At 37.0% G+C, this 27,563-nt stretch overlaps 1 protein-coding gene across 4 annotated transcripts in view; it reads right to left on the reverse strand.

The window, feature by feature from the left end:
• LOC150102523 (uncharacterized) overlaps nucleotides 1-27,563 on the reverse strand; it is a 260,758-nt gene that overhangs the window by 48,517 nt on the left and 184,678 nt on the right. For all 4 annotated transcript variants that reach the window (XM_090399321.1, XM_090399318.1, XM_090399320.1 and 1 more), the window contains 2 exons: nucleotides 20,241-20,318; nucleotides 12,022-12,075 (listed from right to left, as the gene is read on the reverse strand). In XM_090399321.1, the coding sequence (XP_090255447.1) occupies nucleotides 12,022-12,075; nucleotides 20,241-20,318 (132 nt within the window). The remainder of the gene's footprint in view (nucleotides 1-12,021; nucleotides 12,076-20,240; nucleotides 20,319-27,563) is intronic.

The following is a 27,563-nucleotide window of genomic DNA, read 5'->3' on the forward strand; positions in this document are numbered from 1 at the left end:
TGTCAACCCAACTCTGGATCCTAGTTTTCACAAGCTTCTCCAACAACTTAACCACAACACCTGACACACAGATAGGCCTATAGTTTGATGCTTGAGTTCGATCACCTCCTTTATGAAGTGGCACAATCTTGCCCTCCTTCCACTCTTTAGGGACTTGACCAAGTGCAAGACTCGTATTAAAAAAATATGTCAAGGCAGGTGTCAACTCTCTGGCACATTCCTTCAGAATACGCGGTGATATATTATCAAGTCCCACAGCCGTATTTACATCTAGTTTACTCAACTCCCCAAACACCTCTTGCTCACTTACAGTCAGTCTCTCCTCCCCATCATCAACTGCTCTTAATCTCTCCATGAAGTCACATTCACAAGATTGAAAGATCTTTATGAACTGCTCATTAAGTATCTCCACCACACATTCTGCAACAGCTGTCTTTATACCATTTCCTCCAATCAATGTCATCCTTCCATAATCATTCTTTCTTTTGCTGGCTACATATCGAAAGAACTCCCTAGGATTCTTTTTAACTTCATTAGCTAACTGCTGTTCATACCTCTCTTTAGCTACTCTCACCAACCAAGTCACTCTCCTTGCCTGGTCTTTGTAGAACTCATGAAATTGGTTACTTCCACTTCTCTTATGCTGCCTCCACAATGCCCTTTTTCTCTGTATTGCATGCTTAATCTCTTTATTCATCCATCTCACACCTAACTTATTTAACCTTCTCACCCATGGTATACATTTAGACATTGCATCCACTAAATATTTTTTGAAAATCCCCCAAGCTGCATTGATCTCTTTTCCAGCTAACTCCTCATTCCATGCTACACCTGCAAGCTGTCTCCTGAGCTCTTCATAATCACCCCCCTTGTAGTTCCACATATACCCTTTTTTCACAGGGGTCCTATTTGCACTGCTGGCAACCACCCAAGTAATCACCTCATGGTCACTTTCACCAATTGGTGGATGATTTGATACCTCATTGATAATTACATCCTCCGATGAGATGACCAAATCCAAGACCCTTAATCCTCTTGTGCCCTCTGTTACATACTGTCTGAGGTAGTTATCCCTCAAAAACTCAAGAAACTCATTTTCTTTACTTCCAGTTGCTATCTCTTCATTCCAGTCTATATTGCCATAATTAAAATCACCCATAATGATCACCCTTTTCTTATTTGCTTGGCTTATTTGACTATACATTTCACTATCACCACCATCCACATTACCGGGTCTATAACAACATCCCACCAAGTATTTGATTCTATTCACCTCTATCTCACACCATACTGCCTCAAAACCACTGGCCCCATTTCCCCCTTGCATCTCTACCTTGTATGGACATAACTCTTTCTCTATCATCAATAGCACTCCCTCTCCCTTTTTACCCCTTCTATCCTCACGAAACACATCATACCTTTCCATCTCTATTCCTGTCAGGATGTCATCCTCATCTAACCATGTCTCACTTATTCCGACAATCTCTGGGTGCACAGACGCAATTAGTGCAACCATTTCATCCGCCTTGTTTCTTATACTTCTAGCATTGGTATACAAACACAACAACTCATTTCTGGATCTACAGCTAGTTCCACTGATACCACTCACTCGATGTGATCTCTCCATGCTGGACTGGGGCCATTTCCCTTTCTGCTTCTTCATTTTAGAACCCTTTGCAATTCCATCTGTTTCCTTTTGATCCCTGATCATCCCATTACTTTCCTGCCTACACATTCTCTCACCTCCTCTTGGAGCACCCACCTTTCTCACGCTGTGTATCCCTGTCCACCCTGAGCCTCCCCGTTTCCCTGCTCCTCTTGCACACCCATTCTCTCATTTTCTATACTCATACCACTCACTTCCACATTCATTTCCACTCCTTCAATCTCTCCTGTCTTACTCTCCTGCTCTTCCACATCACCCCCCTCTCGATCTGATTCATTCTCTCTATTCACTTCTCTACCTTCCAGCAGCAGTCTCTCCAAGCGACTCACACCATAACCACTCAAATGCAGTCCATCGCTCCCATACAGCTCACTTCGTCCCTCAAACTCATTCCACACATTAACAAACTGTACTCCCATCTCCTCACACATTTCAGCCAGAATATCATTCATAATCCTTGCTCTCCGCCTCATTTCACCACAATCATACCTAGGCAACACACTGACCACCCTTCCTGTCACACTATTCTCCTTTATCTTTCCAAGCAGTCTCCTGACATTCATTTTGACATGCTCTTTGTTCTCTCTCAAATCGTTCGTACCAATTAATACAATTAACTCTTTTGCTCGTTCCCGCCTCATATTCAATGCCTCAATCACTCTACTCATTTCACCGCCTGGAAAACATACCTTGTGCATTTTATCCTCTAGCACACCTTTAATAATGGAGTCGCCATACAATGCCACTCGCTCATCTTTTGTTATCTCTTTCATGCCATCATGATTTATTTTAATAGTTTTGACCTGAATTCTCTTAATTTCATTCCGCATCCATTTCATTTCTTGCTTCATTCAATCCAATTCACCTTCTGAACCTCGCGACACATTCACTCTATCATTAAATCTTTCTAACTTTCTAACTCTCGACCCCCTCTTCTCACTTTCCCTCTCATTCATCCTTCTTTGTTTCCGTACTTTCGGTCCAACATACGTCCAACTTTCACTATCATTCTTCTCACTTTCACTCTCACATATCTTTCTTTGTTCCGTACTTTCGGACTAACATGCGTCCAACTTTCGCTATAATTCTTCTCACTTTTACTGTCATTCATCTTTCTTTGGTTCAGTACTTTCGTTCCAACATGCGTCCAACTTTCGCCATCAGTCATTCTTTTTTTACTATCATTCATTCTTTCGATTTTTTTTACTTGCGATTTCTGCACCACGCCATTTCTACTTTCATTCGTTCTCTCAATTTCGTTTCTTTCCGCCTCACTTTCGTCCCTTTTAACATCCGTTACGGTTGTCAAATCGCTCTTTTTCTTTTTTCCTGATTTTTTAACATTTTTTCGCCTGTCTTTCTCGCCATCTTCTTTCAAACGTGCACTCACGACACAATCGGTATTAGCACTTTCTGTCATCAACTTCATATTCGCATTCATCAATTCCTCGTTCAGGTCACATTTCGCACACACCCTTCTTCCATCCGCACTAAACATCCACAAATCATTTATGTAGTCGAAGGAATACATATAACAGACCTCGCACTTAACGAACCGACTGAAATCCAAATTAAAATCCTGGAATGACAATGCCGCCGCCATTTTTTTTTTTTTTTTTCTCTGCAGGTTACTAGGTTTAATATTAACGTTTTCGTATTTAGTTTAAGCAAGAAAAAAAAAACCCCACACTAATAATATTGGTAGCGTACAACGTTTACAGCCGCTCTTACTTAAACAATTACGCATATATACTTAATTATTCCTAGTAAAACTTATCTGAATCAGGAGCTCTTCAAAACACGTTCGTAGCGCTTGACCCACTAGCACCCCCTTATCGTTTAGTTTTAATTAGTTATTCGGTATTTCTTGCAATATTGATATGTTCCTGTAAGCATAACTAGTTTATTCAATACAGGGATTTTATACATGTTATTATTTTATTTTCAGAGTGTATTTTATGTTTCTGTGGCAATAAATAATTTCATTAAATGCTTTTGTTTCAATAAAGTAGTTTTTCCTCGATTTCCACTTTCTTCACATTCTCTAAGGGGGGGGGGGAGTGCATCCCCATAGGTTGAGAATCATTGCCCTAGATGGTTATTAATATATATCAGGGGCGTATATTCTGAGTGTATTAAGTGTGCGGTGCAGCACAACTTCGGAAATAGTAATATTACCGATATTATATTTTTGCATTTATTCCTGTTAAAGTAACTAGTAATTAACTTAAGGAAATTACAAGGCATAAAAACGGATATTAATTAAAGGAAACTTTAATGAATACCTTCAATATTTCGGCAACGTCACGTTGCCATCTTCAGGAACATACAAATATGCAATGTGCATGCAGGCACTAACAAAAGCAAATAAGGAAGAAGACAAGAAACTAATATTGTTCCTAAAGTCCTAATGGTGCCCCCTAGCGAGCTAATTGGGTTGTCATAGCCGTTGGGCTGAAGTTCTCATGATGCAAGTCTCCAAAATTTCAGGCAGTCTCATGCACCCAAATTTGTTGAGGTTTGGAACGTTTTTTAGAGCTGCTAATGATTCCATGAATAATCTTTGGTACTTGAACTTGCTGCAGTGTATTATTTTAGTTTTCTTCCAACGAATTCTATGGCGGGTATCTATGGCATGGTCAGCAAGCCCAGAGTGGCTGTACTGGTGAAACCGGATGTAGTCTATGTGTTCTGAAATCCTGATATTCGCTGTCCTGCCTGTTTGGCCAAAGTAGGACAATTTACAGCTGCAAGGGACCTGGTACACACCAGGTAGGTGGGAAGTGGTTGGGTCTTTGATAGAGTGGATAAGGGATGCCAACTTTTTATATGGTCTATAACAAGAAGTTAGGTCATATTTTTTGAGGATATTGGTTATTTTCTCAGAAGTGCCCCAGATGTAGGGGATGGTGATAGTTTTAGTGTAATCTTTATTGTGAAGATGGGGGGGGTGGTTCCTTGTTTTAGTATTTTTTGGATTTTTTGAGGGTTGTAACCATTGGCTAAGAAAGTATTAAGGATGTGGTTAGGGCATCGTCATCTGAGCAGATTAATTTTGCCCTGTTATATAGTGTTTTAATAACCCCATATTGTTGTGAAGGGGGTGGTGGGATTGCTGGTGAATGTATCTGCCTGTATGGGTGGATTTTTCTATAAACAGAGAAAAACCAAAGATCCATCAGGCTGGTGAGTGATTAGAGTGTCTAGGAAGGGGAGGGTGTTGTCTTCCTCTTTTTCCAAGGTGAACTGGACCCTGGGATGTTGGTTGTTATCAAGACAACTAAATCGTCTGACTTTCCTAAAACGCTGCTGGGATAACAAGGTAATCCCAAATTGTGTTAAATTTAAGCACCAATTTTCTTCACAGAAAGCTCTCTGTTTTTTTATAACTGCACTAGCTTTGCCGTACTACGAGAACAAATTACTGTGACGCACGTCCTCCTTGACGATGAAAACAAAATCTTATGGCTGCTGGAGGAAGAGCTTTCAGATACACTCGGCCATGACCTTTGGATGATTCTTTATGACGTCTCATGCACTTCGGCAACAAAAGAATTTGTAAAAATACGTAGTCGGCACATGAAAAAATATAACTTGAAGCCTGAAGCACTCACCGCTCTTTCACATGGCCACAATTTTGCCCTAGTTTCTTAAAGAATACCTGCCAAGGAAATAATAATCCAAATAGAACGTGGGATCCGCAACCTTCCTAACCATATCACCAACAACGTCAGACTGGATGTAGCCAGTGTTCTCACCAAAGCAAGACCTCCAAAAACCAACTTATCCAAAGACGAATATGCAGCTCTACTAGAAATGAAGAAAAACAAAAAATAGTAATCACCAAAGAGGATAAGGGAAATGCAACGGTGGTTCTCAACCAAAAGGACTACACAGGTAAGCTTAAGGCTTTACTATTAGACTGTACTACCTCCTTATTGAATATAATCCTAGCAGCTCTCAGATTAGAACTCTCCAGACTCCTTAAGAAGGTCACTTCTTGGCCTGTGAAAGTTACTAACAAACTAAAAGCTTTTAACTCTAGATCCCCCCCCCCCCTCCGATTATATGGACTTCCAAAAATACATAAACAAAATGTGCCATTACGTCCATAGTGGATGGCATTGATTCCCCCACATATAAATTAGCCAAACATTTAGCCAAAGCGCTCACACACTATACAGGCAACACACCATCACACATAAAAAAACTCAGCCCACTTCTACAAAAAGAAAAATTCTACAAACAGATAGAGGGGACATCCATGGGTTCACCACTTTACCCACACCCTTGGCCAACTTCTTTATGGAGACCTTTAGAGAGAAAGCCTTAAACTCTGCCCCACAAAACCCACTATTTGGCTTCGGTACGTGGATGACGTGTTTGTTATTTGGCCACATGGCTCAGATACACTCCACTCCTTCCTAACACACTTAAACAACCAACACCCCGGGGTCCAGTTCACCTTGGAAAAAGAGGAAAACAACACCCTCCCCTTCCTAGACTAATCACTCGCCAGCCTGATGGATCTTTGGTTTTCTCTGTTTATAGAAAACTAACCCATACAGGCAGATACACAGACACATTCATCAGCAATCTCCCCCCCCCCCACAACAATATGGGGTTATTTAAACACTATATAACAGGGCAAAATTAATCTGCTCAGATGATGATGTCCTAACCACTGAACTAAACCACATCCTTAACACTTTCTTAGCCAATGGCTACAACCCCCCAAAAATACTAAAACCACAACCCCCCCCCCCTTCACAATAAAAATTACACTAAATCTATCACCATCCCCTACATCTGAGGCACCTCTAAGAAAATAACCAATATCCTCAAAAAATATTACCTAACTTCTTGTTATAGACCATAACAAGAAGTACATAATAAAAAGTTGGCATCCCTTATCTGCTCTATCAAAGACCAACCACTTCCCCTAGCCCATAAGTTCACAAAGTGGGTGGTACCACCCCCCAGCGGACGCTGAAGCCTTCTAGGGAGGCTATAGTGGGATCAAAAGCATTTGGGGGCATTCGGGCGGTCTAGGGGGTTGGTGGCTCTTTATAGAAGAAATTAATAATATATATTTAAAAATTAATTATTTTTGTGATTTTGCGATTAGATAATCGTTTAAAATTTAAATATTGAATTTTAATTCATCTTATGCCCGTCTTACACGATCAATTTTTTTTATCAATTTTCTATTTCAATTATTTAATCATTTGAAAATTTACCATGTCAGATAGAAATAGATGTCAATTTTCTATGTCAATGAGAAAATTGAACGTGTCATATAGGATATTTTAACTTCTATTTTTTATATACTTAAAAAATTTATTCATTTTTTGCTATTGTAAAAATTGATCATGCCATACAGGCTTTAGTCTATCCATGCAGCAGACAAGTCATAAGTATGTCTTTATTAGTATGTCGGTCAACTATTACGTAGGTAATTCACTCAATTCAGCATTTTTTTTATAGGAATATGGGTGCTTGCAGTGACTTGTTCAAAGCACGAGTACGATGGTATCGCAAAAATTTGAAATCTAGCCCGAATCGACTTGCAATGCATGTAAGTCGATTCGGGCTAGATTTCAAATCTATAAATACCAGTGGTTTAGGAATAAGTTTCATTATTATTTGTGTGCTTTGCCAACAATCATCAGTCGAAAGTGTGATAAATAAGTGGAGTCATACAAAGTGTAAATTAAATCTTTTATTTTGTGAATATTTTTGCAAATTTTATTACTTCATTATGTCTGAATATAAGAAGAAATGTCGACAGTACAGTATTGAGTTTTTGAAATATGGTTTTATTCAGTCTCAAATATTTGAAATATGGTTTTATTCAAACTGTTATAATGGGAGGTGTTACAAAATTTATGTCTTGCAAAGTGGGCGGTGCCCCGAAAAAGTTTGGCAACCTATGCCCTAGACCTACCTGGTGTGTACCAGGTCCCTTGCAGCTGTAAATTGTCCTACTTTGGCCAAACAGGCAGGACAGCGAATATCAGGATTTCAGAACACAAAGACTACATCCAGTTTCACCAGTATAGCCACTCTGGGCTTGCTGACCATGCCATAGAATTCGTTGGAAGAAAACTAAAATAATACACTGCAGCAAGTTCAAGTACGAAAGATTATTCATGGAATCATTAGCAGCTCTAAAAAACGTTCCAAACCTCAACAAATTTGGGTGCATGAGACTGCCCGAAATTTGGGAGACTTGCATCATGAGAACTTCAGCCCAACGGCTAAGACAACCCAATTAGCCTGCTAGGGGGCACTATTAGGACTTTAGGAACAATATTAGTTTCTTGTCTTCTTCCTTATTTGCTTTTGTTAGTGCCTGTGTGCACATACCATATTTGTATGTTCCTGAAGATGGCAACGTGACGTTGCCGAAATATTGTAGGTATTCATTAAAGTTTCCTTTAATTAATATCAGTTTTATGCGTTGTAATTTCCTAAAGTTAATTACCTGTTATATGACCAACGTATAAATCTTGCTACAAGAATTCCTGTTAAAGACTTCCCTAACTGTTTCCTGGCTTCATGTGATTCCTAAAATTAAACAATGCTTCATGACGAGAATACTTTGAAACAAACAGTGCATCGTATTTGTGTTAATAGCCCAGGTGTGTGGTCACAAATACTGACACCTTTGAGCCCTTTGAACAGATGGCACAGTGGGTAAATTCTTGGCATATCAATGATTTTAAACCACCCAAAATGCAAGGAAGGTTGTGCCTGAGAAAATAGCACTCAGAAATCAGTGGTTGTGATTAGTTATTGTGTCGACCAATCCAACCGAACATTGTTATTTGCCATGAGTTGCTGTTTCTGTTTTCAAAGTTTCATCTGTTTTTGCATGCATGAAGTTGTCAACTGATTTGTTTAGACACTGATATAGACAAGTGTTTAATATATAATTTTATATAAATAATCTATAACTTTTTCACCCATATTGACATTGGGAAATGGTGTCGAAGATCTACTGAATGTCCCATTATCTGCCAGAGCTTTTGAGAATTGCATGATTATATAAATTAAAGATACCAAGAAATTATATACTTGGTTTAATCCTTTATCCAAGTGTAAGCAAATAAAGTTTTTGACCTGAAGTAATTTCAGGACTGGGGCAACTCATACACAGAAGCTAATGACTTCACATCACTTGCCTTAGTATCCATAATGCAAAGCACATATCCTTGTAGACATGTATAATGCTATGCATTATGAGAAGGGTCACTACCCAGACTAGTTTCGACCTTTACTGAGGTCTAATCAGTGGGAGCAAGACAAGGTTTAAGTAATGCAGAAGTCATATTTTCATATACGAGCAGCCAAAGGTGTCACACCTTATATTAAAATACTCTAAATTAGAGATAGTCGTTGCAAGTTTTTCCACTTGGTTATACTATAAATTAAAGATACCGAGAAATTATGTACTTGGTTTAATCCTTTATCCAAGTGTAAAGTATCACCTCTGTGCCTGAAGTATTTTCAGATAAAGGACTGAACCAAGTGGAAAAACTTACAACTATCTCTAATCCTGAGTATTTTAATAATAAGCTGTAACACGTTTTGGCTACTCGAATATGAAAATATGACTTCTGCATTACTTCAACCTTAGTATCACCTCTGCTCCCACTGATGAGACTTCAATAAAGGTCAAAACTGGTCTGGGTAGTGACCCTTACCATAATACATATCACTGTCTGCAAGGATATGAGCTTTGCATTATGAGATACTAAGGCAAGTGATGTGAAGCCATTAGCTTCTATATACAAGTTGCCCCAGTCCTGAAAATACTTCAGGTGCAAACTTTGTTTGCTTACATTTGGATAAAGAATTAAACCAAGTATATAATTTCTTGGTATCTTTAATGTATGGTTATAGTTGAAGAAGGTAGAACTAGTGTATAAATAAGTGAGTAAAAGTAGTTATTTCAGCATTTCGTTGGTTCAGTCTAGAAAAATAATTTCTCAAGTGATTACTTTTCTGATTTTTGTGCATATTATATAGCTGTATTAAAAAGATGTATCAAAATTCAAATTGCCTGTGTTTCACTTTAGTATTTGCCAATGATAATCTAATATCTCACCACGAAATAAACCCTTTGCGTTGCTCAAATAAATGGCAGTGTGTGTGTGAAGCATATCTATTCTTCATTTAACTTTATGCTTTTCAAAAATTAAAATTATATTAATTGATAAATTAAAGTATTCAAAGTTATCCTACAATTAATTTAAATGGACCATTTAAGATGAACCAATGATGCGTTTTGCACTCTTAAAATTCATACTTCAATAAAAATGCAATCATATGGTCAAATTGATGTGAATTGAATGGGTTGCATAAGACACACGACAGCACATCCAACCTAAATGAGCATGCGATGCCACTGATTTTGCTTGAAATAATGAGAAAGAAGATAACGCTCTTTGAACAGATGACTTTGATGATGCAAAAGTATACCATTCTCGAGGCCGGAAATAGAGATAGTGAGTAGGAGATTCATAGTAAGTCATACTCATTTCTCTCTCTATATATATAGTTGAGATGAGATCAGGAATCTGTGGAGGCTAGTTGATTTTGATGATGATGTTCATCTCCACAAACCATACAGCTACAGCAGCAGCCTTATGACATGTACAGTGTCTTGCTGAAAGAGACAATGGACAGTTCCATAGAAATGCCACAAAGTAGGAGGCATTGCATTGTCCAGAATATTCAGATCTCTCTCAGAGTTCAATGTTCACCGCACTATACAAGAGGTCTGAGGTCAAACCAGGAAAAGCAGAACCATATCATCACACTACCACCTCTAAATTTCATAGTTAGGGTTACACATTCTGGTAAGAGACATTCAAAAGCATCTGCCACACCAACACTTCTCCATCTGCTTGTTAGAGGGTATAGCATGATTTGTTGCTCCATAACACAGATTTCTAAGCTTCCACGTCCAACTGTACATACTCTTTGCATCGAAGACGACACTGCATGTTGGTTCAGGTAACGTGGGGCTTGCACACTGCAGTCATACCACGGAAACCCATGTTGTGAGCCTTGGTTCTGAATGTTTTGTGAGATTCATGTTCCAGTCAATGCTCGGAACATTTCCACATTAAATGTATTGCCCAACAAATGGCAATTTTTACAGATTATCATTCATAGTATCCCACAGTCATGTTCAGTGAGTGTGGGTCATCCATTGTAGGTAGCACTTGTAGTTGACTTCCTGTGCTTCCATCTCAGTATGGTATCACCGACTATTTACTTGGAATGTCCCAGTTTATCAACAATTTGCCAAACAGATAGGCCTGAAACATGACATCCTATCACAATGCCTCTTTCAAACTCTGACAGGTCCCTTCTTGCAGCCCTTTCAACCGGAATTTCAACTAGAGCATTATATTCCTCCAATTTATATTGTCTAAAAACACGACTTGTTACATGTCGCATGGCATTTGCACCTTCCCCACGGAGTGTGTGTTGATGCTCGTAATTCTGCATTCAATGTGTCAGCCATGTTCAATGCGTTCTTTTCAAGCAATGTATAATTTTTATACTCAGCTGACAACTATCTTGATATATAGAAGCAAGTCTCTTATCACCTCATTTAAAAAAACAGAGTTAAGTCCATCAGCCATTAAACTAGCAGCTCACTGTACTCACTTCAGTCCTCTGTAAAATAACAGAGAAAGTCATCAACAAATAATTTCATTACCTAGAGACCCTGTTAAACAACAGCTGTCAGTATGGATTCCACCACTAAATATCCATGACAAATCTCCATACCTACATCTGGACACATATCATGGAAAGCTTTGGAGAAACCTGTGTAGTTGCTTTTGACATTTCAAACTGTCAGCCTTTGGTTAACTTTCCACTCTAACTGGATAGCCAGCTTTCATTTTCTTTATTCTTCTTTATTTGGTCTTCTTAGTTTTATGCATTTTACTTACCTCTGAACAATTATTAACTTTATACAAATCATAAATAAATTTATTGAATGCTGTTTTCAGATTTGGGATAGTGTTCCCTAAGAGCTCCATAAAACTTCATGACTCAGTAGAGAAGATAGCAATTAAGCTGATTAACAACTCTCATCACTTGACTATATTGTTCACCTAGAAATAAATTGCAGTTGTGTATTTTACACAGATTTTTCTTTTGATATTGTTCATCAAAATTTGCATTGGCTGAACAGCACTCATAAGGAATTATCGTATTAAAATCTTGGATATAATATTTTGTGTATACAAAAAGTTAATATTTCTAATAATAAGTATTAAATTAATATTTAGCCATATTATTAAATATTAATAAATAAGTTACCACACCTGTATGTCAGCTAGTATCTGACCGGGTTCCATGGATGACTTAGAAGACAAGCTCTATTTATAATAAAAGAAAAATAAATCAAACACATATACACAAACATGCACACAAGAACATACCAGTTAATTTATTCACTTAATTAGGACAAAGTCATTTTACAACGAGAGGAAAGAGCACTTCTGATTAATCAGTGGCAAATAAAATGCCACTGCACTATGAAGCTATTTCTCTCAGATATCCCTATCAATTTGAATATTCGGATTTCATGTAAACAGATATTGTGCTAATGAAAATTCTATTAAAAACTAGTAACTGGCTCTTGAAAGATTCCTGCAGAAGCACAACCATATAATTAATAATACTACTAAGTACTCAGGCTTAGATGCTGGTTAAAGCTCATGTTCAGGTTTGATGCATTGAACACATAATGAAGGAATGGTGTAACAGCTGCAATATTTCAAGCTCTGTTGCAGAGATATCAACTAGAATACAACATAAGAATTGCAATAATCACCAAAACAACACAAAAAAGTAGCAGAAGACTGCTGAAGTATATAGAACTGAAAGGCTTCAATTTGACATAAGATATTAAAATAGTGGATATCACAGATCTGTTCATATTTTATAGCCAAATATAGAAAGAAACTTAAGTTTTGAAATTTACTAAAGAGCTTATGAGAACATAATATCTGGCATCAGAGATGCCAAATGTTATGTTTGAAAAATGTGCGAATTTCCATTATCTTCAGATCCCTACATAATATTCACATTACGTGTACCTTTCAGTTAAAGTTGAAAAATATAAATGTGCTTTACACTTAAACTAGATAATGTGTAAACTAACTAGTTAATATCCACATTAGCTAAATATCATTAGATAAAGTTCAAATTTTATCTCAAACACTCAGAGATTACTTAATGAGTATCTATCTTCTTCTCATGTGACATATTTTATGTATGCAATTTACTATCAAGAAGTTATATCTTCTTTGTATAATGTTTGGTAGCAATTTGTACATAAAGTTTATTGAAATACCTATAATTTTCTGAAAAAGATTTTTATTAGAAAAATAACGAAAATACAAAGGAAAAGAAAATGTAACATATTTGTTATAATATAGCTAGGTGTGAGTATACAATGCAGATTAATTTGTTATTCAATGTTCGAAGTTGCATTTCCAATTCTTTATTATTAGACCTTGTTCGGTGATATACTTTGGGGGTCACATACGTTTTTGAAGATCTTCTTCGCTGTTAACAACGAAGAACACCATGAGGTATAAACAATGACAATAAGTTAGACGACGATATCTTTTATAGAAACCAATATTTTTCTTTTGTTATCAAAAAACTATTTAATTTAATTAATTTAAAATTTTGCTTTAAAAATATAGCACAAAACTTTTCTTTCATGTCTTAACAGTTTTTCGTACATATACTACACTCTATCCATTAATGTAATTAACTAGTGAAAAAATAACTAATACAGTAAAAGCAAATTAAATAAAGAGATAAAAACAACGAGATAAACAACAAGGAAAATTCTATAAACAAATAGAGAGGGACAGCAATGGATTCTCCACTTTCTCTTCCTTCCCAGCTAATTTCTTCATGGAAACAAATGAAGTGTTACACCCTGATAACCAAGAATGTAAAATTTCAGTTATCATGGTGTAACAAGAAAATAAAAATATAAAATCCTATGTAAGTAGCTAAATACAAGATATTTAAAGACAGAAAATATGCTTGCATCCAAGAAAATTAATTATAGCAGAAATTGTTTGATTATCTAAATAATAAAAAAGGGATTGTTATTACAAAAAAAAAAAAAAAAGGTTAAGCAAGACAAAGAAAATTAGCGATAAGAATTTGTATGTGAGAAGTTAGTTTAACACTTGAAAAAAGGAGATTAAAATATTCAAGTAAATTCTAAAAAGGGGATTAATTTAGTATAGAGGCTAGCTTAAAACAAATGATGATCGCTCAAGGTCAACTCCCGAAGTGAGACGTCGTCACGTGCAAGGAACCGTAACATGTTTTGGGCAGAAAAACACGACTTTAATTGGTGAGCGAGATCGACCCCAGTGGGGGGGGGGGGGAATTGAAGAAGGTGCCGATAGGGGCCATGCAGATAAAAGGGTTAGGACTCCCCTGCCAAAAGGCTTTTTTTCCTCAGAGTTTCTTCACGAAATTTTCGTATAGGTAACACATGTTTTCCTGAGTGACGGCGTAGGAGTTATTTCCGTCCGACGCAACAAGGAAACAAAATGTGCGAGAATTCGATCCCATATTCCTATTGCAAGAGATGAGGAACACCGTATAGTTACAAGAAGGAAGAAATTGTCTATGTATCTCATCATCCAGTACTCGTATCGAGGGAAAGAAAATCCATACAGAAGTCCGTGCTCACGTGATGAGTTTCATAATGATAGAATAGAAGATCCTGTGTTTTTCAAGCACGAAAGGTATAGATTGTGAAAACCAGGGTTCGTCCTAGAAAGGTACTGTAAAATCTTGTATCAATTGAAATTGAATATAGTTGCAATCATTGTTAATTACTGGACAGTCGAAGTTATACTAGGACTTTAGTACAAATCAGAGTAGAATAATGAAAGTAAACTAGTTTATATTATTTAATAAGCATTCATGTGCTAGAAATTTATGTATGCGCATGGTATCTCATATGAGAGTGTCTTAAAGGTCAAATGTATGTATGGGTATAGCGAAAGGATAGTTTAACCTATATGTTTTGTAAGTTAGATAAGGTAAACTGAAAATAAACATTAATGTTCATGGTATTATAGCAATATAGAACATTCTGACTAGTATAAGGTTAAATAAAGTGTTAATTTGTTCCAGGATTATATGTGTATATTTATATGTATAAAGTCTGTTATGACAGCATGATCACAAATTCCCATATAGGATTTTGCCCTAATACTTGTATTTTGCTTGTGTAATTTTGTAATTTTTATTCTTAGTATTGAATTGTGTTTTATATAATAGAAATTGAATTGTACCATGTTTAAGATTTTAAATAAACTTTTGTTCATTAATAATACAGTTGTCTGAAATTGCTACCTAATGCACCACTTGGAAAACGTACGAACCTAATCACGTGGGAAATTAATGTGTTAAGTTAAGAGATAGAGGGTCATGACTGCTTAAGTTTCACACTCAGACATATTTTTGTATTTTGTTCCTTGTTTTCGAATTATATATCTTAAACTAAATGTCCTGAAGGGCGCAGTATAATATAAATATTAGGGACACTAAGGGGAGAAAAAGCTTAAATATTTGAATTTTGTAATAACTCGTGCATAGTTAAATTTTGATTGAAGAAAATATAGAGATTCACTTGAAAGGAGAAAAGGAAAGTTTAATAATCATAAATAGGGACACAACAGAAGTGAAAGTTATAAACTATCTCACATAGACCCACTGTTTGACTATGCTTTGTTGATGATGTGTTCTCCATTTAGCCACATGGCCTGGATGCTCTCTACATATTTTTAACACATCTAAACAATCACCATCCCAAGATCCAGTTCACACTAGAAAAAGAAAATAACAATCTCCCTTTCCTAGACACTTTAATTATATGTCAGCTTGGTGGATCCCTGGCATTCTCTGCTTACAGAAAATCCATATGCACTGGTAGACACATTCACAAAGTCACTCCTTGCCAACAATATGGGATTATTAAACCTTTATATAACAGAGCTAAAGTAATTCGTTCAGATAACAGCACCCTCTCCACGGTACCTGACATTCACAAAACCTTCTTAGTCAATGGCTATAATTCCCACCATATCCAAAAAAACATTACCCCCCCCCCCACCTCTCCAGAACAGACTCACACCAAAGCTGTCTCCATTCCATTATGTATATCCAAGGCACATCTGAAAAACTACAAAAAATTGGGGAATTATTGTGAGAGTGGGGGAGAGTGAGTTAGTAAGAGATGGGTCATTAATCAATCTAATAGCTCTCTTCTGTATTGAATCAGGCATTTTGAGGGTACTTAGGTACCCCACTCTAACTGTGAGAGCAGTATTCAATGGCTGGGCAGATTTGTGATTTGTATAAGGTAGCTGTTCAGGGGTAGAGTAACATCTTGAGTGAAAGAGAAATCTTAGTATTTTAGAAGCTGAGGATGCAATGGTTGTGATGTGTTTATGCCAGGAGAGGCTTGATGTCAGATTAATTCCAAGAAGAGAAATTTCAGATTGTCTGAAACATGGGTGTTCTCAAAAATAATACTAGGAGAAAATGGTTCTTTTTTTTATGAGAAATAAGACAGTACTAGGTTTTATTAGCATTGAAATTGACTAGGTTATCTGAACCCCATTGAGTGGTGGTTGGTAGGTTGAGATGAGTTATGTAGAGTAAGGTTTATCAAAAGAAAGAGAGGAGTGCTATCGCCTGCAAAACTGTGTATTGGGTTGGAGGTCAGCTGAAGTAGGTCATTGATATATATATATAGCAGGAAGAGGGTTGGTGAGAGGACAGAACCTTGTGGAACCTTGTGGCATTAGTTGAATGGTGAGAGGATAAGGAACCATACATATTGTGCATCCAGACAGAAAGCTGGCAATCCAACTACAGAAGTCTTGAGACAGACCAAACAATGGCAGCCTGCTTAGTAAGCCCTTGTGCCAGACCCGGTTAAATGCCTTGGAGATATCAAGTGCTACCTCTTGAGATTCGCTATACTTCTCCATTGCGTTTGTCCAGAGATGGGTGACATATCTGAGTAGATCTCCTTTTGATTGGCAGTGACAGAATCCATACTGGTGGGCATTTATTAGCTGGTTGCCTTCAAATTAGTGTAGGAGTTGGGAAATGATGGTTTCTCCATATTACTTTAGACAGGAATGAGATGAGTGAGATAGGGTGGTAGTTAGATGGCAGTGGGTTGTATTGAGGCCAATTTCCATGCTGTGGGATAGATACTAGTGGAGTAAGAGTGTATATAAAGGCGACATAAGACAGGAATCAGTTCTGGCACAAACCTTCACGACAATTGGAGGAATGTCATCAGGGCCAGAAGACTTTTTTGTGTCTAATTTGGACAGTATTTTACTGATGTCTTTCTGGCAAAAGGATATAGTGGGCATTGTATGTTGGGCATCTGGAATGGTTGGGGGACATTCACCATTGTCAATTATGCATGCATTGTAAGCAAAGTATGAGGCCAGGAGATTAGCCTTTTCTGTAAGTGATGATGCAATAGAGCAATCTGGGTATGATATGGGTGGAATAGTGTTGGGCAGAAGTTATGACCGACTGCTTTGGCGAGAGACCAAAAGGCTCAGCTGCCATTTGGACAGACTGCTAATTTCTTGGTTTTTGCTCATTCGAACTCTGTTTTGAAAGCATTGATTGCTTTTTTGCATTTATTTCAGGCTTGGGTATAAGCTCTAAAGGAAGATGGAGTTCTTGATTTGAGCCAGTTATGGTATGTTTGGTTTTTCATTTGAACAGTCTTGGTGCATCTTTTGGAAAAGCAGGGTTTAGTTAAGGAATCACAAGTCAGAGTACTGTGGGGAATGTGTGTTTCCATGCCAGTGAGGATTACTTTGGTTATAAGTTTGGTGCATGTGTTTGGGTTGGAAGGCCGGAAGCAATAGTCCAACCATGGGAATGAAGCATAGAAGTTGCGGAGGTTGTCTCACTTGGCACTGTTATAATGCCAAACTACTCTTGTATGGGAGTAGCTGTGTAAGCGTTGTTGCATGAGGGAGGGGAGGGACACTACATTCACTGAGTATTTGAAAAGGTCATTGGTGAGGAAGAGATCTAGGGTGTTTGGAGAGTTGTTTGGGTTATCAGGTATTCTGTTTGCATCTGAACAAGTGGTGTAAGGCCATTAGTGATGGCAAATGTTTCAGCATCTCTGCTTGCAAGATTTGTATAGCTGGAGGAGGAAAGCCAGTTGGTGTTGTGGACATTAAAATCTAGGAGGATGATTTCGCTGTTGGGAAAGTGGGACTGGAGAAAATCAATTTTTAAGGAGAAGAAATTAAGAACCCAGAGTGATTGGTTGCATTATGGAAGCGATAGAGACAGCATGTGAATTTGACTGAGTTGGGAAGAGATATTTTCAATCAAAGAAGGTCAAAATTGAGCGATTCTAGGTTGGATGCTCTATGGCAAGGTAAGTCAGAGTGGATGTATGCACAGATACCACCCTTGGGTAGAAAGGAAATAAAGTGTGTGTGTAGTTTGGAAGGTTGAGATGAATAGTGCTGTGGGAGTGAGATTTGAGTTTCTATCAGAAAGAGTATGTGGGATTTGGTAGACTGAAGATAGTAGTGGACACTATTAAGGTTGGAGTTTAGGCCACGGATGTTGAAAGTGTATATGTAGGGTTTTGTGAGTCATATGTTTGACTGCAAGGGTCTTGCACATTTCCTGTGTAGCGGCTGCTAGTGGCATCACTTGATTTTTGCACCAATTTAACTTGTCTGTAGTCGATGATGCAACTGTTGTCACCATTTTGACGTTTTTCTTCAAGCTGTCTTCAAAGCTGGTGTTCTTGTCCCCTTTGTGCAAATGTTAGGTCTGGTCGAGTACATATGCATGACTGGGGACAAGTGTCTTTGAACCTGTTGTTGATTGCTGTTATTAGTTTTGATGTGTTTGTTGGCATCTGAAACAATGGGTCCAAAACAATAGCGCACGACGATATTTTTAGAATTGATGTTTGCATTCTTCTGCTAATTTGATGATGTCTTCTTTTAGTGCTTTTCTGTTTTCCTTTCAAAACTGGATGATACTCCAGCTAGCCTGATGTTTCAGTATGCGGTATCATAATGTTGTTTCTGACTTAGGCCAATAAAATTAAGTGCTAAATCCAAAACTATCAGCCCACTGCTGTTCATTCAGTATTCAGGTAGATATCTACTAATTGGGGAGATGCACCTAGGTAAGAAGTCCTGATTGGTTCTCTGCATACCTTAAAAGTCCATGTGGAGAATCTTCCAGTTATCCAACTGGGACCCTTAAATTATCCCTATGCTTTCAGCATCTTAAAAGACAACTTCTGAGACTTTTGCACCTAAGAAAGATTTTTTTTTTTTTTAGTGCAGAGGACAATTCATTATGATTTTTGAGACTGGTGTTTGAATTTGGTTTGTAGTGACAGACTCAAATCTCATTACCAATAACAACACTTGGAAAAAAAATAAGCAGGGCAGTTTCCATTACGCCTCTGAAAGATAAGAACAAATCTTTTGTAAATACATGTTGTACCTACCTGCAATAAATTTTCCAGTTGGGATTTCTATCAACACTTGAAACCCTACTTAGCCTTAAAGAAGGTTCATTAATTAATACTTTGAGTCCTATCGATGTAAATGTACATTGATATGTATATATATTTACAGTTAGTCTAGGACTCAAAATGTTAAAGTTCTAGTCTAATCTTCTGAAATATGTTCTCCTACTGTTAAAAATCTGAAAGAATGAGGCCAAAGTGAATGTTTTATAAGAAAGAATTTTCAGAAAGTTTGTAACCTTCCCTGAAAACACAAAGTATAAAACTTGGGATTTTATAAAGTACTGAGCATTACTTTTCAGCATACCTTGGTATACTGCAACATAAGGTTCTTGCATATTCTATTATTTTCTGAAGTACTTAAATTTGTTACAGTGAAAATTTCTTTCAACATAGCTTCATACCTATAGTACTGGTTGGGACTTAGAAGGCTCTCAGCTATTTTGTTTTCTTTGTTTCAGTGACTCATAGACTCACAGTGATATTTGTTTGAGTTCTGCATATGTTGTTGCATTTATTACACACCAGCTTTTGACTCCATAGATACGTTCATACTAGCATCAGTGTAATATATAAGTACTATATATATTACTGAATTATTATAAATATTAGATATAAAATGGATTGAGATAATACTCAAAGTGTGATTTGAAGTGCAACTGGATCATAACACAGAAAGTAGTTCCACAATATCAATTGGGAAGGTATTATACAACAGAATAAAATAAAGAGAAATTGAAACACAGGTTTTTCAAGGATGTTAAAATGAATGATCATGACTTACAAAACGGGATTTTAATTGACTGCATTACTTCAAACTGATGGGTTCACATCTTTAAAATCATAAATACACTAAGGTTAATCCACAATGTAATTGAAATGAAAATGACACATTTTAAAGATTTATAAACTGTAATTTATAATAATGCATTTACTTACTGGAAAGTTTTCTGGATTGTCACTGGAGAATAAGCCAGCCATAAGGTTGATTTCACAATGAATATAATGAAGGAGTGTCTAAATGAAAATTACAAAGCAATATAAATTATAAAACAGAAGTACAATATTAGAATTCTTAAAGTGAAAAACAAGCTCAACAGATATTTTAGAAGTAAAAAATTGCTTCAAACTTGTGCCATGACTGAGATAAGGAGGAGTACTACTTCTCTTGATGAAACTAACTATTACATACCTATTAGCAAGAAAACAATAACGGCCACTAATTATTCTCTAATATATTACACTGGACTAATATGACTAGCAACAGTAAAAGAGATGGTTGATTGGATGTAATAAGAAGAATGCACAGTCATCAGGTCAGCATACAGTTCTAGGCATCTTTGTATTCAGAATTCCTAGATATTTCAACAAACCTAAATCCAGATTCCCCAGTCCATAAATTAAGAGTACTTCCTTAAGCAATTTACAGGTCCCTAATTCCTCAGACTATCCATAATCTATACTCAAGACCCTTACAGATCTAAGGACCTAAAAATGAGCTGTTTTTCTCAGACATATTCATCCATCTCTGAGATGAAAATAATTAACACCACTATATTAGATCAAATAATTCACATTCAGCAGGATCCTTTTATTTCAAAGAAACATTCGTCATATCAGCAATGAGAATTACATTCAGGTCTTTGAGTAAAAGGCATATGTCAGTCATTCTTGCAGGTGTGCTACAAGGGTGCTATTAAAAAGAGATGACATGCCCACTAAAATAAAATCTAAAATTATTGAAAAAGAACTGAGGAAACAGTTGCAAAAAACTTCCATGTTGGTTTGCACTTTAATGAAGCTTTTAAAGAAGTTTTAAAAGTGATCAGTTTACAGAGTATACATGACCATCAGTATGAGATCCTTTTGCATTGCACTACTTAAAAAATAATCCAAACAGAGTATTTTTTTTTCTTTTGGTAGTAATTTTCAATTAATGATTCTGCTGATCCAATAGCACTGTTCTAAAATGCCTAGTTCTCCCAAGGCCTAGATATATAATATCTATATACTTGCAATAGTTCATGGTTTACAGTTATTATTATTATGGATATTCTTCTCAAAAGTCACTTAGGGAGGGGCATTTAGACTCATACTTAAAAAAAACTATCATATCAAGAACCCAGACCTTACATGCTTTACTGCTCCCCAAAGCTAACTTTCGTGATTCAAAAAGCTCACTTTTGTTCTATACTATGAAACTCCCATAAGCTTCATACTAATATGCATGTTTCTATCATACCTCATCTCCTCTAATTATTCCTCAAGATCACGTTTCCTCAATTTGTGCTCATACGCACAATTCTACATGTCAGTAATCATACTGGTTATTTATCCTCGTAGACAAGCTCATACGTTGGTTATGCATTTCTAAATCACTTAAGGAATTGAACAATGCAGATTCGAATATAAATTAAATTATACTTTAATAAATATTACTTATTGTGGATTTCAAGCTAAAAGTATAGGGGTCACATTGCTATTGCTGAGGTTAATTAAGTCATCACTTTGGATATCTGTATTATTGAAGAGAACTCCATCTTCAAGGAATAAGGAAGTTATTCTCCCTCCCACTTTACAAGACTTTGATAAAACCATATCTATCTTATGTATAGATATCGTCACCTGTGTTCCAAGAAAATAAGGAGACATTTGAAAAGATTCAAGGATGAGTAACCATTTCTAAATCAGTTAAGGAATTGAACAATGTAGATCCGAATATAAATTAAATTATACTTTAATAAATATTTCCGATATTTCGGCAACGTCACGTTGCCATTTTCAAAAGGCGCTTACAAAAAGCACGTGCACGCAGGCACTACAACACAGTAACTGAGAATGAAGAGATGAAGCCATTGTTCTCCTAGAAGTTCAGGTGGTGCCATCTAGCGGGCTAAGTAGGTGTTCTTGGCCGTTGGGCAGAAGAACTGCTGGTATATGCCTCCCAAATTTGGGGCAGTCACATACAACCAAATTTGTTGAGGTTTGGAGAGTTTCTTAGGGACTGATTCCATAAATAGTCTTTTGAATTTGTATTTGCTACGGTGTATTACTGTAGCTTTCTTCCACCATATTCTGTGGCGTGTATCCAGAGCATGGTCTGCAAGACCAGAATGGCTGTACTTGTGAAACCGGATGTAGTCCTTGTGTTCAGAAATTCTGATATTCACTGTCCTGCCTGTTTGGCCAAAGTAAGACAGTTTACAACTGCAGGGGACCTGGTATACACCAGGTAGGTATAGGGGAAGCGGTTGGTCTTTGGTGGAGCGGATAAGGGATGCCAATTTTCTGTAAGGCCTGTAACAGAAGGTGAGGTCATGTGTTTTTAAAATTTTGGTAATTTTTTCCGAGGTGCCTCAGATGTAGGGAATGGTGATGGATTTAGAGTAATATTTGTTGTAGGGTGGTGGTTGTGGTTTGTAGGTTTTAATATTTTTTGGATTTTTTTTGGGGTGGGGGTAGCCATTGGCTGAGAAAGTATTGAGGATGTGATTTAGTTCAGTGTTTAGGGCCATGTCGTTAGAACAATTAGTTTAGTCCTGTTGTATAGTGTTTTCACCACTCCATATTGTTATGAGAAGGGGGGGGGGTTGTTGGTGAATGTACCTGCCTGTATGGGTGGGTTTTCTATAAACTGAGAAAACCAAGGTTCCATCAGGCTGGCAGGTGACTAGTGTGTCTAAGAAAGGGAGGCTGTTGTTTTCCTCTTTTTCCTGGGTGAACTTGATTCTGGAGTGTTGGTTGTTTAAGTGTGTTAAGAAGGAGAGGAGTGTTTCAGAGCCATGTGGCCAAATAGCGAACACATCATCAACGTAGTGAAGCCATATGGTTGGTTTTTGTGGGGCAGAGGCTAAGGCTTTTTCTTCAAAGGTCTCCATAAAGAAATTGGCCAAGGGTGGGGAGAGTGGTGAACCCATGGCTGTCCCCTCTATTTGTTTGTAGAATTTTCCCTGCCAAACGAAATAGCCTGAGTTCATTGTGAACTGAAATAGGGCTGAAATATCGGGAGAAATTTAGCTTGGATTAGCTCTAAAGTTGCCTTGAGTGGGACATTTGTGAACAAGGAGGAGACGTCAAAGCTGACCATTATGTCAGTATGTTGGAGTGTAAGGTTTTCTATGCTGGCTTTGAAGTGGGCTGAGTTTTTTATGTGTGATGGTGTGTTGCCAGTATAGTGTGTGAGCTCTTTGGCTAAATGCCAAATGCATTGCTCCCAGAAAAATACCTAGTGAGGATATTATGATCCAGATCAAATGCGGAATCCGCCACCTTCCACATCAAATCGCCAACAGTGTAAGACTGGATGTAGCTTGTGTCCTCTCCAAAGCAAGACCACCAAAAACCAACATATCCAACAAGGAATTTAAAGCTCTACAGGAAATGAGGAATAATAAAGAATTATTTATCACCAAAGCGGATAAGGGAAATGCAACTATAGTACTTAACCAAAAGGACTACAAAGGTAAGCTTAATGCTCTTCTATTAGATCGGGCTACTTACCTCCCTATAGAATACAATCCCACCAACTTACAAATGAGAAAACTTCACAGGCTCCTTAAGAAAGTCACTTCTTGGCCTGTAGATGTTACCAACAGATTAAAGCCATTTAATTCTATACCCCCCCCCCCCGTATTTACGGACTCCCAAAAATACATAAAGAAAATGTGCCATTACGCCCCATAGTGGATGGCATTGATTCCCCAACATACAAATTAGCTAAACATTTGGCCAAAGAGCTCACACACTATACTGGCAACACACCATCACACATAAAAAACTCAGCCCACACTCCAACATACTGACATAATGGTCAGGTTTGACGTATCCTCCTTATTCACAAATGTCCCACTCAAGGAAACTTTAGAGCTAATCCAAACTAAATTTTCTCCTGATATCTCAGCCCTATTTCAGTTCACAATGAATTCAGGCTATTTCGTTTGGCAGGGAAAATTCTACAAACAAATAGAGGGGACAGCCATGGGTTCACCACTCTCCCCACCCTTGGCCAATTTCTTTATGGAGACCTTTGAAGAAAAAGCCTTAGCCTCTGCCCCACAAAAACCAACCATATGGCTTCGCTATGTTGATGATGTGTTCGTTATTCGGCCACATGGCTCTGAAACACTCCTCTCCTTCTTAACACGCTTAAACAACCAACACTCCAGAATCAAGTTCACCCTGGAAAAAGAGGAAAACAACAGCCTCCCTTTCCTAGACACACTAGTTGCCCACAAGCCTGATGGAACCATGGTTTTCTCAGTTTATAGAAAACCCACCCATACAGGCAGATACATTCACCAACAACCCCCCTCCCTCTCATAACAATATGGAGTGGTGAAAACACTATGCAACAGGGCTAAACTAATCTGTTCTAATGACATGGCCCTAAACACTGAACTAAATCACATCCTCAACACTTTCTTAGCCAATGGCTACCCCCCCCCAAAAAAAAATCCAAAAAATATTAAAACCTACAAACCACAGCCCCCCTCCTGCCCTCCACAACAAAGATTACTCTAAATCCATCACCATTCCCTACATTCGAGGCACCTCAGAAAAAATTACCAAAATTTTAAAAAAACATGACCTCACCTCCTGTTACAGACCTTACAGAAAATTGGCATCCCTTATCTGCTCCACCAAAGACCAACCACTTCCCCTATACCTACCTGGTGTATACCAGGTCCCCTGCAGTTGTAAACTGTCTTACTTTGGCCAAATAGGCAGGACAGTGAATATCAGAATTTCTGAACACAAGGACTACATCCGGTTTCACAAATACAGCCATTCTGGTCTTGCAGACCATGCTCTGGATACACGCCACAGAATACGGTGGAAGAAAGCTACAGTAATACACCGTAGCAAATACAAATTCGAAAGACTATTTATGGAATCAGCCTCAGCCCTAAGAAACTCTCCAAACCTCAACAAATTTGGCTGTATGTGATTGCCCCAAATTTGCGAGGCATACACCAGCAGACCTTCTGCCCAACGGCCAAGAACACCTACTTAGCCCGCTAGAGGGCACCACCGGAACTTCTAGGAGAACAATAGTTTCATCTCTTCATTCTCAGTTACTGTGTTGTAGTGCCTGCGTGCACGTGCCTTTTTGTAAGCTCCTTTTGAAAATGGCAACGTGACGTTGCCGAAATATCGGAAATATTTATTAAAGTATAATTTAATTTATATTCGGATCTACGTTGTTCAATTCCTTAGGTGATTTAGAAATGGTTACTCATCCTTGAATCTTTTCAAATGTCTCCTTATTTTCTTGGAACACAGGTGACGATATCTATACATAAGATAGATATGGTTTTATCAAAGCCTTGTAAAGTGGGAGGGAGAATAACTTCCTTATTCCTAGAAGATGGAGTTCTCTTCAATAATACAGATATCCAAAGTGATGACTTAATTAACCTCAGCAATAGCAATGTGACTCCTATACTTTAGCTTGAAATCCACAATAACCCTCCACCCCCCATGTCTTTAGCTTCATCGACAACTTTCAACAAATTCCTATTAATGTAATACAGTACTCTACTTGTAATGTCCTTCCCAATACCCACAACCTTACACTTGATAGAATGCGAAGTATAAGTCTCAAGACTAGGGTTTCTGAGTCTTGGGCACAATTTTTCTGAAATGAAATCAATCAATTCATCAATTTTAATAGATATATTCTTAAATATTTAATTTTTTTTTTAAAATAATGAATTGCCGATGCATTTTAAATAAATATGTCAACAATTGCATGATGAAGTCAGAACAAATTTTCAAGTAAGTTTTCACATCCAAATTTCTGCATCCATCTGTCATTATAGCCACATGTTTTGCTTGCATTCACAAACGCACAATATTTTGAACATTTTTCTGGTATACGTGAACTAATCCTAAATTAAAAACTTTTGCACCATCTGAATGCACAACCATATTGAAATGTTTTGTTTCCAATAATGGCCAACTCATCCAAAGTAAGATTAAAACAGTGATCCGATTTGCTAATTCTTTAATTTTTTGATATTTTCTCTTCTTTTTTTTACATTCACAGATGTTCAAAATTAACTTTAAGATAACTGACTGGTTATTCGGTAACACATAATTCTACCCTGAAATTGATTTGAATATATAAAAGAATTACTGGCAACTATTTGAACTGAGATTCCATCTTCAGCAGTCAATCTATAATTTCCATAAATTCCATAATTTTCTCCTCAGTCTTTGTTTTAAAATGTGATTCATGATTATATTCTAAATGCTTTATCAGTCCAATAGTGTTCAATTCCTTATATGAAATCCGCTTTGGAAAATAACTGCACTGTTGCTTCCTAATTTTTACATTTCTTACAGTGTTTCCAAATTTTAGATTGATTTATTTTCATTTTGAAACTAAAGTGAAAATGTAAAATTATAATTACAGAGGTATAGAGCTGAAAGGCTTCAATTTAGCATAAGCAAGGTTTAAAACTGGAGGATATCATGGATCCATCCACATTTTATAGCCAAACATAGAAAGAAATTTCAAAAAGTTTTGAAATTTACCAGAGTATGAGAATATAGCTTTCAGCATTGGAGTTGCTTGGTTTGCATTACTTAAAAGACAAGTTCTACCTAGTAGCCCACGTTTGCCTTTTATTAGTGATTAAATTAGGTTCCAATGGCCTGATAGTAGTTTTGAACTGTTTCTTCTCATCAGACACGAGAGAGAGAGAGAGAGAGAGAGTAAAAACTCTCTCTCAGTACATTGCAATCCTATGTCAAAGAGTTAAATTGAAGCCTTTTGACTCTGTACTTCAGTAACTGTTTATGCACCTATCAAAAGTTCACTAATGATAAATTTGACTTTCTCACATAAGACTGCATATGGTATTGTACGGATTTTTTCTCTCTTTAGGTCTCTGCCTAGCCTCTGATGAGAATCAACAGTTAAAACAGCTCTCAGGCCAAAGAAATCGAATCTAAGCACTAGTACAAAACAAATATACAGGCACCTGGGTAGAGTTTGTGTTTTAATTAGAGCAAACCAAGGCAATTCCTATGCTGAAGGTTATATTTTCATATAAGCTCTATGGTAAATTTCAGAGCTTTGTAAAGTTTCTTTCTATATTTAGCTATAAAATATGGATGGATCCATCATATCCTCATTTTTAATATCAAAGTGATAAAATTAAGAAAATTAAAATTACAAAATAATAATTTTTATCTTACCAACACATTACCCAATGTGATCTAAATTTAAAAATAAAAATGAAAAATAATAACTTC

This window comes from Typopeltis vanoorti, chromosome 10 (assembly GCF_054136105.1).
Source record: "Typopeltis vanoorti isolate ZY-2024b chromosome 10, IOZ_Tvanoo_1.0, whole genome shotgun sequence".
Lineage (NCBI taxonomy): Eukaryota > Metazoa > Arthropoda > Arachnida > Uropygi > Thelyphonidae > Typopeltis > Typopeltis vanoorti.